The 14,733-nt window shown below is 34.8% G+C and overlaps 1 protein-coding gene and 1 long non-coding RNA gene across 2 annotated transcripts in view; both read right to left on the reverse strand.

Moving 5' to 3' along the window:
• The window catches only part of LOC140049987 (uncharacterized), a 41,621-nt gene extending 35,555 nt beyond the window's left edge, over positions 1-6,066 (reverse strand). Inside the window, exon 1 of the mRNA XM_072094963.1 lies at positions 5,787-6,066. Coding sequence (XP_071951064.1) covers positions 5,787-5,985 — 199 coding nt within the window. The 5' untranslated portion in view covers positions 5,986-6,066. The remainder of the gene's footprint in view (positions 1-5,786) is intronic.
• A 121-nt stretch (positions 6,067-6,187) lies between these two features.
• LOC140049172 (uncharacterized) lies at positions 6,188-7,445 on the reverse strand. The gene is made up of 3 exons (XR_011845208.1): positions 7,367-7,445; positions 6,860-6,919; positions 6,188-6,276 (listed from the first exon to the last, which is right to left on the reverse strand). It is a non-coding gene; the product is annotated as an uncharacterized lncRNA (long non-coding RNA).
• Between the last annotated feature and the right edge of the window lie 7,288 nt (positions 7,446-14,733).

Consider the following 14,733-nt stretch of genomic DNA (forward strand, 5'->3'; position numbering starts at 1 on the left):
CGTTATAATGTGGCCCTCAAAATATTTGTGTACTAAAGGCTTTTTCAAAACGTATGAGATAAATGACCGTTTACACAGTGCCTTCATTTAAGTAATATTTCATACGTGAACATCGTGTTGATAGCTGTTGTAAGAAGTAACGTTACCGTCTAATGCAATTGAAAAAGATTGAGTACTAGGTTACAGCTGTATAACGAATAAATAATATTCTTCATGTGACACAACGATCAAATTACACATCTAAAAATAGAAATGTACAAAGTCCAACAGTGTAAAAAGGTCTTTACCTAGTAGCATTAACATGAGTCATTGGTTAAATACCGGTATACATTAATGTTATTTTGCAGACGGGACCCAGTAAAACCATTCGACGTTAGCATGCCATGATCTTTTACCTAGCCTGTCAACAAACAAATACGCTGGATTGAGAATTAGTTAGGCCTACTGATGTCTTCTTCATTGTCCTTTCCGGACAATATCCACGCACGTTTCGTACCTAAGGGTTGCCTCCGGGGTTCCATCCACCCAATTCTGCAGCTGTCACTAGATAGATTCTAACTGACTATCGCAAGTCAGCTATAAACCAGTTGAGCTATAAATACTTAATACGTAGTAGGTTACCGTATACAGTATTTGCAAATGAGGTATTATATCAGTTTGTGTATTACATTTTATTTTTCTAGTAATAATAATACCCAATGAACCAGAAGAGTTAGACATGTTATACATACGGTATATTCACGTTATACCTTGCAGATAGAAACTACAAAATAGTTATAACTAATTTTAGTCAGTTAGAACCTGTTTAGTGAAAGCTGCAGAATTGAGTGTGTTGGTGGTTGAGAGCTGGAGTATTTCTGGCGACCTAAACTCTTCTCTTAAAGAATTGTTGTAAATTCCCAAGAGTTTCAAAGTGACAGAGCAACAAATAAGGCAATTGCAGTAAACATTGTTTATATCTATGAATGGTTTAAAGTCTACTGGGGATACAATTGTATTAAATGTCTTAATGAATAATGGGACTTATACGACAATCCAGAATTGACATCCATATTGGTCCCTTAAGGAAAGTCAACTGAAAACAAATGCATATTACTAGTGATTTTTTAACAACAATATTGGGTCGATCTTTTCGTAAACGCTAATTTAAACAGACGAGCGGTAACGGTAAGCGAAAAACCGCATAACTTGTACATGTCCCACGTAGAATATACAGTATGTATCTATCCTCAGCAGCGGAAACCGCCCGTCCGCTCCGCGCCTAGTGTAAACGATCATAAGGAATAACAAACATAGTTTCTATATTTCCCGTTACCGCTCGTCTGTGTAAATTGGCCTTTAGACATCCACCAGAACGATATACCTGATGGTATTTCGGACTGTAGCATGTGAAAGGATGGGTTTAAGTGTAAATTGCTTGTAGAAGCAGGATACTCCTCGGCCGTCGTTGGTCCAAAATACATATTGCACATATGCTCAATAAAAAGCTTCGCACTAAAGTGTTGACAATTTTACGCGGTAAACAAAGTTGTTTATCATATTCTCGGTAATAATTAATACACTGGAATGATAACAATATTTGTCAGCAAAATATGGAATAGACGAGAATATGTTTGAATTTAAGATTAACCGGACGATGAATCAATGAATATACAGAGTTGGAGTGATAGCAGACACGAATTAAATTTACGCCTGCCTACGCGGCTGCAGCACCAATATTGTAATATTCAACACCACCTTAAAAACAATCATAGGGCGTGATCTCAAGAGGAATAACCCACTTCACTACGAGAAGAACCCCATTGTAAAATATCAGGGATGAATCATAAATCATGAATTATCAACACGATAGCACGAGACACGAACCTTTAACTTACATCTGGGCACCCTTAAAGGGAGGTTTATAGATGCGGTGGAGTGTCCCATTGAGTGTGCTCTGTCTACAATTATCAAACTAGTTTGATGTGCCCAAATAATTATGGTAATGATATGTTTAAATATGGTAGTGATATGACATCACCATGTCCATATATGGGCACATCAATTTTTTGTTGTCACATCAAGTTTGATAGTGTAGAAAGAATAGCTTGTTATCTCTTTCAATCGTGATTAATACTATATATAACACAATTTTAAGCCGCTGCAATATTGTAATACCGGTAAGTCGTTTACAATAATAATCCCAGTGGTGTTCCATTGGAAACCACCACACCACAATTATGTCCAAGTATCTCAAGTCTATTGTTCGTCGGCAGAGGTTGAATTCCTGGATTGGTTTGACGCGTTATTGAATTCGTTACGAGAAACCGCAGAAGATATTGTTGTTGTCAATTAATAAATACTAACGATTTAAATATATTGAAAAGAATAGTATGAACAGAAACGTCATTTAGTGATCGCTGGTTTTTCTATCACTTTTACCATATAAAGACCAAGTTACACAGACGAGCGGTACGGTAAATCCATATAGAATCTGTTTTATTCCTTATGACCATTTTTTTTTACGCGGAGCGGACGGGCGGTTTCCGCTCAGGATAAATACAGATTCTACGTGGGACAAGCTGCGCGGTTTTCCTACCGTTAGCGCTCATCTGTGTAAATTGGACTTTATTGCGAAGATCTTTTTAAACTCTACAAAAATTAACTGTATATTTTGTATTCGCTCTGCATAAATGCAGCTCATTAAAAAAATAAAAATATCAGATAATTAGAATAGTGGCTTATATACAGCAACCTTATCGTTTAATAGTGTTACTATTCTAGGTTCTAGAACGAAATTAGTATAAAGATAAATATTTTAGCAAAATGGCGTTTCATACGTATTATACAAGAGATTGCGTGTATATGTCGGTACTGCGCGTCTCCTTCACGTATATGGTATTATCTTTCATCACAATTCGCATAGGCCATACTATAGAAGTTGAGATGAGTTACCGAGTAGGCCTAAATCATATTATTTTATGAATTTGGTAAATTATTTCATAAGTCTATTATATATAATATGGGCAGCTTTTAACCCTTATGTTTGCCCATATTATATTATGAACATGATGATGTCATATCACTACCATTCCATATTTGGGCACATCACACTTTTTTTGCCCAAACTAGTTTGATAGTGTAGACAAAGCTTAAGAGAATAATACTGTTATTGTTTATGTGATCCATAGTTTAAGATGACATCTCACACTATAGGATTCCAGTACAGGTATTGTCTTCTCACGCATGTGTACATTGGGCCAATTGTGTCCACTGTGATTTGGCGCCATGTAGGTTTCACAGACGAATGCACATGCGCATACATTGTATTCATATTTACTCTATATTTATTCAAGTCCTTTCATTCGCATCAAAACAAAAGTAAACCAGTAATACTGTTTCTTTTTGTTTCATATACGAATTTAAAACTTAGAGAAAGGTGAATTCCCTTGTATTACAAGATTCAAAACATTCATTTATCCTACCATCAAAAGAAAATTACATTGTGTGCACGGCACACAATACACATGATAAAAATGGAGCATGTAGGCCTAATGTACCGTGTTTACTCTATTCAATTAGCACATGTTTGTTTTCTGCCAGTTTTTTTTTTCTTAAGTAAGAATTTCTTTCATTAATTAAAATTAGTAAATGACGGTGGTGTCTTTTCAGGAAAGTACCGGTAGGCCTACAGTATGACATAATCACAGACGAAGGGAATTTTCGGGAACCTTCCTGGATTGATTACGAGCCATTCCCAGCCTATAGGCTACTTCAAATTATTCTGCAAATGGTAGTGCCTACACTTTGGTCACTGAAATAGGACTTTACATTACAGACTCAATCATTGCGGTGGTCGGTACTTATTTTCTTTCCTTTTTTCTTTTTAACGTGCCCCAGACGAGGACTGTATGTTAGACATATAGGAATTACTGATTTGATGTCGGCGTGGATATAATAATATTAAGAGCATTTTATGATCAGAAGATTCAACAAAACATTTTTCACAAACTACATTATTATCTAAAGGTGCTGATCCTCGCGTGGCGCACGAATACTACACGCATGGCGACGTTCTCCGTACTGTCTGTCCACACGAAGACCGCAGCTGGTATGGGACACGTGGGGGAATTACTGCGATTTGACGGGATATAATGATATTAACTTGAGCATTCGTGTGATCAAAAGAATAAACGTCTTTGTTGTATTGTTTATTCAGGGTTCAGATTAACAAATGAAGGCTTTTAATGCATTGTCAGTGGAAGTACACGAGAATGTAGGCTGAACTTTACGGACCGCTTAAATTATTAGGGATCGAAAGCAGAAGCCTGAGTGATATCATCAGCGACGTGTTTGATGTTTACAATACAATTTTACATTGAATTACAAACAGTGCCGTATATTGTGTTTATTTAAACAATTTAAATGGATTATAAAAGACCTTTTATTATATCTTTACACTAACTCGATGTGTTTAAGACTGTTAATTATGCATTTGAATGAATGAATAAATGAGTAAATGACACGAGTGGGTCTTGGGAAATAACAGGGAAACACTGTGGTAAATGTGATAAATAGCAATGTATTTGATAGATAGAGCGTGACTGTAACTGCATTTGTAGATTTTTAAATAAATTATGTATCTGTTACCGGGAAATTTTGACAGGGAAATGAAATACGTGAACAATATACATTTATTTTACGGACTATCAAAAGGCAATTATTTGTCTGCCCACACACAAGATAAACTCAGTTTGATAGGAATATTAGCCTTAAACAAAAATAATCTCACCTCCAGTAAAGTAAAGTATTCGTATCTGACTATATCTATATATGTACCATCTCTCGCGTGCGTTTCGTTATACCCTGCCATGGTAATATGATTGTAATCTACTGCGCCGGTATTTTTTCAATTTTAATTTTCAAGTTTCAATTCATGCATTAGTTTGGGTGTTTCAGTATGAGTTTGTCATTAGATCACCTTTGACGGTTACAACTAATCATGGAGGTAAAAATAAACTAAGTGGCATAATGTGCGTATGACTAATGTGCGTACAGGAAAGTTGTATTACGTCACGTATACCGTACATACGTGTGTGTGTCCAATGTCCACATTGTGGATTTTACGTTACAAATATTGTTTGGTTATTATTGTTATCAATGTCATATTGCCATATCATGCATGATTAGCTATCTCTAAGGCAGCTGTTAAGAAAAGATATCGGTACAGATGGGTGTAGGACCTTCATTTTGCCGTAGTGTTTGTGTTGAAACACGGAAGCAAACACTGAAGGGCCTACCAATGTCACTAACAATACGAATACTGGATATTAAAATCCAAAATTAAACATTGTCGTTGCGATGACAAATCTTTGTAATAACAAACACGACGTTACTCTATACAAGACAAAACCTAAGTTATATCCCTTACCACTGTGGATACAGCAATTCTGCTTCTAAGATACGGAGATCTATGCAGTAGGACGAAATATATTGGTCGGCAGATAGAATTAAATCTATCGACATAAAACGCAGAACTTAACCACGAGGGCTGAAGACCGTGCACTGGCGCTCGATAAATGCGCACGTGCTCAGTTGGCTCAGCAGCTCTCTACACGTAAAAAGTGACGCGTGTCAAAATAGGAGGAATACTATACTTAACATGTACGGTATTGTAGGCCTACAACTGATCTGGTAATTTCGTGTGTCAATGAAAACATTCTAAAACAGGATACACAACGCAATCAGTAGTTATAAGCAGGACCCCAATAATTGGTCCCTAGAAATGTAATCGTCCCAAAACTTACCTGTTGCTAGCTTGCGTGTGTACTCCGGATCTTCTATAATATACTCCAATCCTGTTTCTGAGTTCATAACGGCTTTTATACAGGCAACTATTTCCAACTGTGCAAACAAGTTAGCAAAATCTACTCGATTTTCTTGACTAACCCTTTTTTGTGTCAAATATAATAATTCCAATCCCCCTAGCTCCAAGAAACGTAACATCCATTGCTTGCTACATTCATTTGTCAGTCTGTGTCTCAGTGAAGTGTACTTATGAATAGAAGGTCCGTCACGGATCAGTCGAATACACGTTTCTGGATCACTGGAGTCCTGCAAGGTGGCAGCAGTGTTAGCATTTGAGGGATCGTTTTTAACTTTCTGTAGCAGCCTCCGCCAATTCTTACGCGCGGCAACTGACGTATGCCGCTGCTGTATGCATTCGTCACTGACGTCTGATTTTGAACTTATGAGAAGCAGGGATTCCATTAATCCTCACAATTGTACGTAATTAATCTAATTCAAAAAGAATAAAAGAATCATTTGTATTTTGTTAATTAGGTAGCTACGTCCCCTCAACCTTACATTCTAATTTAGGATACTTTTATTGTCCATATACGGATGATCAAGGGTTTAAATGAAAGCAAACTAAAGCTGTTTATGGACATTATTTGAGCATTTGTCTTTAATTGGTAGTCGACATCATGTATATGCTGGAACTAAAAATTCAGGTGAAATTCTACCAGTAAAACTAAAAATAGAAGTTTATGCCAACATTTGTTCTTCATTTATTTTAAATACTAATAGTAATCATTCGAATTTCTGAAAGAAAAGTACTGAGCTGTTTAAAAAGACAATATTTAAGAATTTCTCTGAAATTGGTAGCCTCCTAATATATTGCAGAGATTATAATTTTGTTGAAATTCTATTATCATAGCGAAATATGGTATAAATAATTATTTATATAATAAAATATTATTATTAATTGTGAACAATGTTTCGAACAACCAAATTGAAGAATTAGTATGGGATGCCTATTTTATATATTATATAAGGTTATTTAAAAGAGAAAACGCACATTCAATATGATTTTATTCACCTTTGTTAAATAATTGTGAAGTAGGGTAGGTGACAGGTCTACAACTGTAGCCTACGAACTCTGAAATGGAGATTCAAGATTCCTAAAATGGAAATATATTTTTCCTAGCATAGGCCTTAATTAAGACAATTAAAAAAATGATTGAATTGCCTAAACGCTATAATATAGGGCAATGGTAGAATACGGTTAATATTATTTAATGTTAAAATGATTAACAAGGCTTAAAATTCAAAACAAAAATTACAGTACAAAGAGTTATCATTTCTTTGGTTTTGGTAATATTACGAATTGAGTCAATTTACAACTTCGTATACCCCCATGGACAGAAAGAGTAACGACGTTTTTTCCAGCTTACATTACACTGTTGGTGTTGGGGACCCTTTCTTATCAACACAATCAAATATGCTTCTGGCTGATACATGTCAAGTTACACAGTATTACAATCGCTATTGAATTCGAATAATTCAATTTAAAAAAGAAAGGTGTTCACAATAAAAACATTGATACTTGTAAGTCATATGCCTAATAGTATTGGTTCAAGGCTTCCAGTCCAATCACACATTTCATTAAGAACTTTCTTCCTGTCCCTCGGGCAATTTCACAGCTTTACGCAACTATAACAAAACTTGATACAACACGTATTGACGATGGAGGTAAACATATAACAAGCTTATGATATCAATTGTTACACACAACAACGCGGTGGGTCAAGTGCAAAGTTACGCGTACTAAACACGCATCTTTGGAATTTCTTGATGCACAGCGTGCAATATTACGTGGAATATCATTTTTAGCACGCGCGTTTTGCAATTAAGAATATTTGCCAACGGTGCTAATAATCATGGTAGAAGTGGTTAATATCTAACGAAAAATGATATTATTAAAATATTATACACATGTGGACCAACTGAAAAGCTAACATTTAGGAAATAAGACGTGTAAAAAGTGTTGAGGGCGTCGTTTAAATGTGAAAGTTATAGGACAGTCTGACGACAGTCTTGTCCCGAACAATTATTAAATGTTAATTTTATTTTAGGCATTTTGCGAAATACAGGCGAACCTCTCCTTTGACACCCACTTGTAAAAGTAGACTCTTTCCAGTGAATGAGGGGAAATTATTTAATACAGCCAGCCCTGTTTTAAAAACTCTCTCATTAAGGGGACACATGGTTTGGTTGGCTCCCCCTAATAACCAGTGTTAATACTGCTATGCTTGCATTTTACAAAGCAACTTTATAGGTAGTCTAAATTTAACAAATTTCTCTCTTAAATTAATTTTAAAGCCCGTGTTTGTCTAGACGTCTGCGAGTAAATTCAACTAATTGACAAAGATGTTTGTTTTTTGACATAGAACATTTTTATATGACATTGTAAGGGTAGCTTAAAATAAGTAGGCAATAATAATGATGATGATGATGATAACGATGATGATGATGATGGTGATAATGATGATGATGGTGATAATGATGATGATGATGGTGATAATGATGATGATGGTGATAATGATGATGATGATGGTGATAATGATGATGATGATGGTGATGATGATGGTGAGGATGATGATTACAATATGACACTGACAGATTGATTTTTTACAGTGAAATTCGAGGTCTCAATCCTCATGTTATGTTATAAAATGGTCCTCCTTTTCACATAGAATAAATTTGACATTTTGTCATGACTTGATAATCATTCATCAACTCTCAATGTTATTCTGACTTTTTTTAGCAAGCATACTACTCGAACTAGAGCACGTCAAATTGAACTCTGCTCCAATAGCATGATACAATCGAACATGATATGGAATACCTCGCATGGCCTAAGTTAATGAGTTCTCACCACTATTACGTTTCCGAATCGTAATGACTCCTCCGTCAATGTCCTCACCAAAGAAACATGATATTCTTGCAATGTAGTAATGAACTTCTTCATTTCAATAGTATAAGTCTATTTTGATTTTAAACATCTCCCATTTTTTAAAAATATTTTCTTGTATTGTATAAATATTGGAATAATTTACATGTCCACGTAGAAGCTAAACCATGGTTTCTATATATAAATTACATAGGATTATTATAGGATTTTCTTTTTTGCCTGTACTGTATGCCTTTGAAACTTTTGATGTTTTTTCATCATAGTGTTTTTTTAAATGTTTTTTATCTTAAGAGCCTTGTCTGTGTACAAACAATGAGTTTTAAATACTTTTATATATTTGACAATAAATGTTGTGCAAGCACCGCACTCTTTTATTCATTCATACATTAGTGTAGTACTAGTGAGTGACGTGTTATCAACACGATGATTGGAGGATTAGACAAACACATTCTCATTCTATCAAGTTAGAACCGGACGGGAAGTGAAACTGCCATCCACATATAGGCCTGTAGAACCAAATGTGACAATTCTGTTTTAGAGATATACTGTCTTTACTAAGCCAACCATAAATTGTATACATTCTTAAATTTTTTAATTTTTATCTTTAGATTGTTTTTACTTATAAGTTTAAATTTGATCATGGATGGATAATCAATTTCGTCGCGAGTGACGCAGCGTCCGCAAATCGTACCGTAGGCCTACTTAGTTAAACAATTAATAAACAAACTAATTTAAGATTTATTCCGATCACTGAACGTAAGTCCGTATTGAACGTAAAATTAAGACTTTCAACTGGCCTATTTCCTTTTTCAGCTGCTTTTAAGAACAATTAGAGTCTTAATTAAATGGAATTTATATGCTGTTATAGTCTTATAGACACGTACATCTCATCCTATAGGCCCACAATGTTTACTTTACTTAACCATGATGTAATCAATGTGCAAAGAAAAAATAGAAGCGGGAATAAAGCCTGCACTCGGCGAACATATGTCGATGTAATTCATTAGTTCGGAATTGACAAGAAAGATCTGCAGGCCTTTTACGTGATTTGCAATTAATTGTTTATTAAGAAGGTTGTGTATACAGGTAATGTTACTAATGTTTATACCAATCCATACAACATTCAATTAGGCCTGGATAGTGTCCTTTGTTCCTATACGATATCTGCGTGTCATTGTTAGTACGAGAAAAAATGAAAAAAAGCATGACATAATAAATATCGGCATATGTATTCTCACGCACGTTTGATCCCATACTCTGGATCTGTTTGGTCATCAATCGCGTCATTCATATAGAGTCATGCCATTGAGCTTAAAGATATACCGTATTGTCCTCAGACATTTGCGGAAACCAACAAATATAATAACATCGCTTATAAAAAAGACAAAATAAACGGCTACTGAGGTTTTGGTTTTTTTTTTCATGAGGAGAACATCGACGACTATTATTATAAAATTAGCGATGCTTTTACTGCTTGTCAGTGCATTTCGTTTGCTTAAAGACGGTGGAATATATATCGAAGTCTCTTTGGTGGTCCGGTATAGACCCATTGCATTTAATATAGGCCTAACATGCTCTTAAAAAACAAGACAAAAATGATTTGTTACAAACTAGAAAAAGTAAAAATAATCAATCCAGAGTTTAGGCATTATACAAAGTGACAAACAAATTTAAAAAATACAAAATACACCGTAGTCTAAACAAATACGGATTCTTATACAACCTAAAAAATAAAAGTTTGTAAATAACGATTTTATTATTCCAGTGTAGTTATCTACTATGTCATAAGTTATAAATCCATAAACAAACTTATATAATGTTAACATCACAGTATATCCCTTTATGTTTCCTAAAATCTAACCATTATCAATAATGTAATATATTATAAAATGCATGTCATACATACCTCTAAAAAAGAAAGCTATAGACCCCTCAATAAACTGACTATTCCTGATTCTTCAACACAACAATTGTTATATCTCTCATACTAGATCGGCTGATAAAACAACTACGGAAGCGCATGCGTGTATATCTTCATTAATATTAGGTCTAGGCCAATTAATCTTGATTACTAAGTCTGCTAGTTATTTGTAGAGACCTGGGGTGGGCTGACGACTTTTGATGATGGGGATCATCTTAGCCAATCATAACCTACGTTGAGTTGTAGATTAAGGAGCTACCATATGAATAATTTGAACCGTATCTTTATTGTGATTAAGGGTGTAAAAATGCATAACCATAATTACTTGTAATTTAAAGGATACCCCATGGAATATAAGAGTAATATAGATGCAATTATTGTAATATTTATTCGAGGTCAGGGTATAAACAAATTTAAGGCTAATTTGAAACATCATTACCTTAATATATATATTATTTTATACATCTTATTTTGAATAATTGGCCATACGTTGGCCGACGTAAAAGTAAAATGATGAATAGAAATGAAAATTGTTAATTCATCATAAATGTTGTGTATAGTTTTAGATACGTTTATCATAATGTTGTTGCTTAGACGTACATTATTATGATATTATTCACACACATATTTTGTGCGTACAATACTGTGTTTTTTGTGGGGTAACTTATCCACTATTAAACCAATAAGGCCATATACATGGCTGCAGTCGCGTGCACAAATTTGAGTTAGTGTTTACCGACCGACCGACCGACCGACATAGTGAGCTGGAGAGTCGCGTGCAAACAGACGAAAAGCTCAAGAGTTCCCCAATGACGACGGCTGGTTCTTCCCACCCAATGAATAAATTAATAAATAATAGAACAGAAAACTCATTAGAACAAAACTCAAGTGTTCATTTAATGGGTCACTTTAAATCGATCATGAACGTATATAGTATTTACCTTCCTTTCGGTTGACAGGAAAGTTTCGGAATAGTGGTGTTCCAAAAGAGAAGTTTAATACTATTGTCTATTTGTATTTCAAATGTATCTGCTGCTTTCTTCAGGTAGAAAATGAATTAGTATGTTTTTTGCCTTGTTGGTCACATAACACGCAATTAATAATTGTCCTGTCCGTACGCTAAACAATTTTCAACAGAGAAAGAAATCTATATATAAACATCAACACTATTGCCAAAATACAGGTGTTGCAAAGGTGTTCACTTTCTAACGTCCTCGTTAATTAAAACAAATCTAATATTCATTAATTGATTAACAGATTCGTTTGTTTCCGGTGGGACTTCATTTAAAGGCAATTTATCAATCAAAATAAAGCTGGCACGCACCGATGAATCACAGCCTATGCCGCCCGCCGGCAGTATTCACGTTTCGTCTAATAATGGACGTCTAGGCCTAACTCATTTTTAACAACGCCTTTAAAAATATAGATCCATCCGAGATACTTATGTATCAACAGCTGAATAGAAACAATACAGTTACTTGATGTCATGTCAATCTAGTTCAAGTTGTGAAAGCTGCCATTTTACCGTGTGAACACCCCTTATTAATCTATAAACATTATTATTGATTTTTACGGACACAAAAAACAAGTCAATTTCACTCAAACCGTTAAGGGGGAAAATTTTAGCTGTGAAATGATGACGGGAGGATGAATTATGAATTGAACAACTTTAGCCTATAGGCTAAATATTACATTTATTTAGTTTTCCAGTGAAGAATGAAATTGTGATCATACTAATTTGAATCGTCAATCATTGCCTCTCTATCAATTTTGGCAGACCGATTCGGCAAAAATATTGGGATCAAATTCTATATACTTTTAAAACATGGAGCTCAAAACTGTATCACCGACCAAGGAGAGTGAACCCCTCCCTCTTCCCCAACCAAAGCTTGCCCCTCCCCTTTTACAAATCCTTATATCCTCCATTGGTTTCTGTAATTTAATTGTCTCTTCATCTCCTTTGATACTGGCCTATATCAGAATGTAGTTTACGATGCTTTAGAGTTCCATGTTCCTTATAGGCCTACCTATCGTACAATATACTGCATTAGCAATTTAATTAGGCGGTCCATAGAAGATAAAGAATCAATAATAAGTTATTACTTTTCGATGTTGGTGGTCGTAGTCAGCAATTAGTAACGGAATAATATAGCATTACACGTATACATAATCATCACAGACGGCAAACTGAATGAACTTATTATTGCAGGACACCGTACGCTCCTCGTTATTGGGCATGTGCTTAATCTCTTTAATATGATTCATTATTGTTTAACAAATTAAGCATTTAGTCTTGGCTTTAATTTGTATCCTAATTGAATTCGAGATTGCTTCAATATATCATTTTTAAGTGGTTTAATTTTTTCCTTTTTGTAAGTGTGCTGTCATTTTGGCCTTTTTATTTTCGAGGGAATGGTAGGCATAATATGGATAAACGTACCTCTGATAATATACATTACACGAACAAATTAAAAGAACAAAACAAGAACAAATGCTGAAACGAAATTAAGATTGTATAGTAGACTACGTAAGAATATTTAACAAAATAAACAAATAAAACAAAACCAACAATCACTTGAAACAAAACATTAGGCCTAGGCCTAATGTATTGAAATCGTTGTGTAATGTTTTTATCCCGTTTTTCTACTAGAGGAATTTATTTGCAGCCAAAATAGTTTCCTCGCATATATATTCAAATTTTCTGATTCATCTACTTTTTTTCGGAACTTAAGAATAAATATAACACCAATAGAGCTATAAGGAGGTGTTCAATCTGCGCACCGAGTAGTTCAGTGTTAAAACGGTCTTACGTAAGAAAAAAAAAACAGACTTAAAGGGTTGATCCGGGTATAAACTTTGTTTTTGTTTTTTTGTAAGCGTTGAGGAATTAGTTTAGTCAACAATCTCCATGGTTATATATAGCATAAATAATAATTTTATTCGGCATGTTATATCAAGCACAATCTTCCCAGGAGTAAGCAGTAGGCTTAGGCCTGAACAGAATTATTCTCCTGCGCCAACATTTATATTGTTGAGAGTGTAGTAAGCAGTCCCTCTTCACGTCACATCTGAAGAGGCACTGTGGTGGAACGTTTATAATATCACGTAGTTCTTTCTATTTACAATAATTTTTATCATCAGGTTAAAAATAAAAGTGTAAATAACCCCATCGTAGGTCACCGTATTGAATCTTTGAACAATGATAGAAACATTGATTATAATATCAACATTGGTTAGCTGTTTCCGGTAGACGATTCGATGTTGTGTGATTTTTTGTTGATTTATAAATCGTTAATAAATACTTGGTTCTCTTGGACAAAGCAACGCAATGCAACGATGTAAGCCGCGCAATGCAGTTTGAAGTTCGTGATTGCTCCTTGCGCGGTGTGCGCTTTCGTCCTTGGTGTCGACCAAGTGGGACCGTTTGAAGTGGAATCCCTCTACACGGATAGAACTGAGGTAGCGCAAAAGACGAGCCTCTTTCGCCTAAATATTATTATTTTTACACTTAATATTCCTGTTTTATGCCAAGGGTTAAGGGAATACAATACAAACATGCTATAACTTAACTGTTATCACCAAAGAACTATAAGTTCTTTGTTATCACTTAAAAAAAACAAAAAACTCAACAGATCATAAAGTCAAGATTACAGATTATTGCCTAAGAATTATAAGTAGATCGAATTAATTGATAGAAAAATGATTGCCTAACATCCCCTAAAATCACCCCCTCCCCTCCCGAAAATGCAGCCATTTATGCAAGGGTATCTATCGCTGAGGTTACTGAGGCACTGTTATCGCCAATACGGTTATCGGTGGTGTTAACACAAGTGGACCTGATTTGAGATCGTGCGATGTTTATCCCTGAGATTTATAGGCAACATTATTAGAAATGGCTACCCAACTAATCCCTCTGCTCCAAGAACTGTTAAACTCAATAGCTTACCTTAAAGGAAAAGTTCAGCCATAAGCCTAAATATAACTCCTGCATCTGGCGAAAGTCCTGTGACAATTAAGAGCCTTACATTAAATTATTTTTATAAGCGTAATCACTTTTAACAAGATACTGTCATAGTAT

Source organism: Antedon mediterranea, chromosome 5 (assembly GCF_964355755.1).
Source record: "Antedon mediterranea chromosome 5, ecAntMedi1.1, whole genome shotgun sequence".
In the NCBI taxonomy this organism is placed as follows: domain Eukaryota; kingdom Metazoa; phylum Echinodermata; class Crinoidea; order Comatulida; family Antedonidae; genus Antedon; species Antedon mediterranea.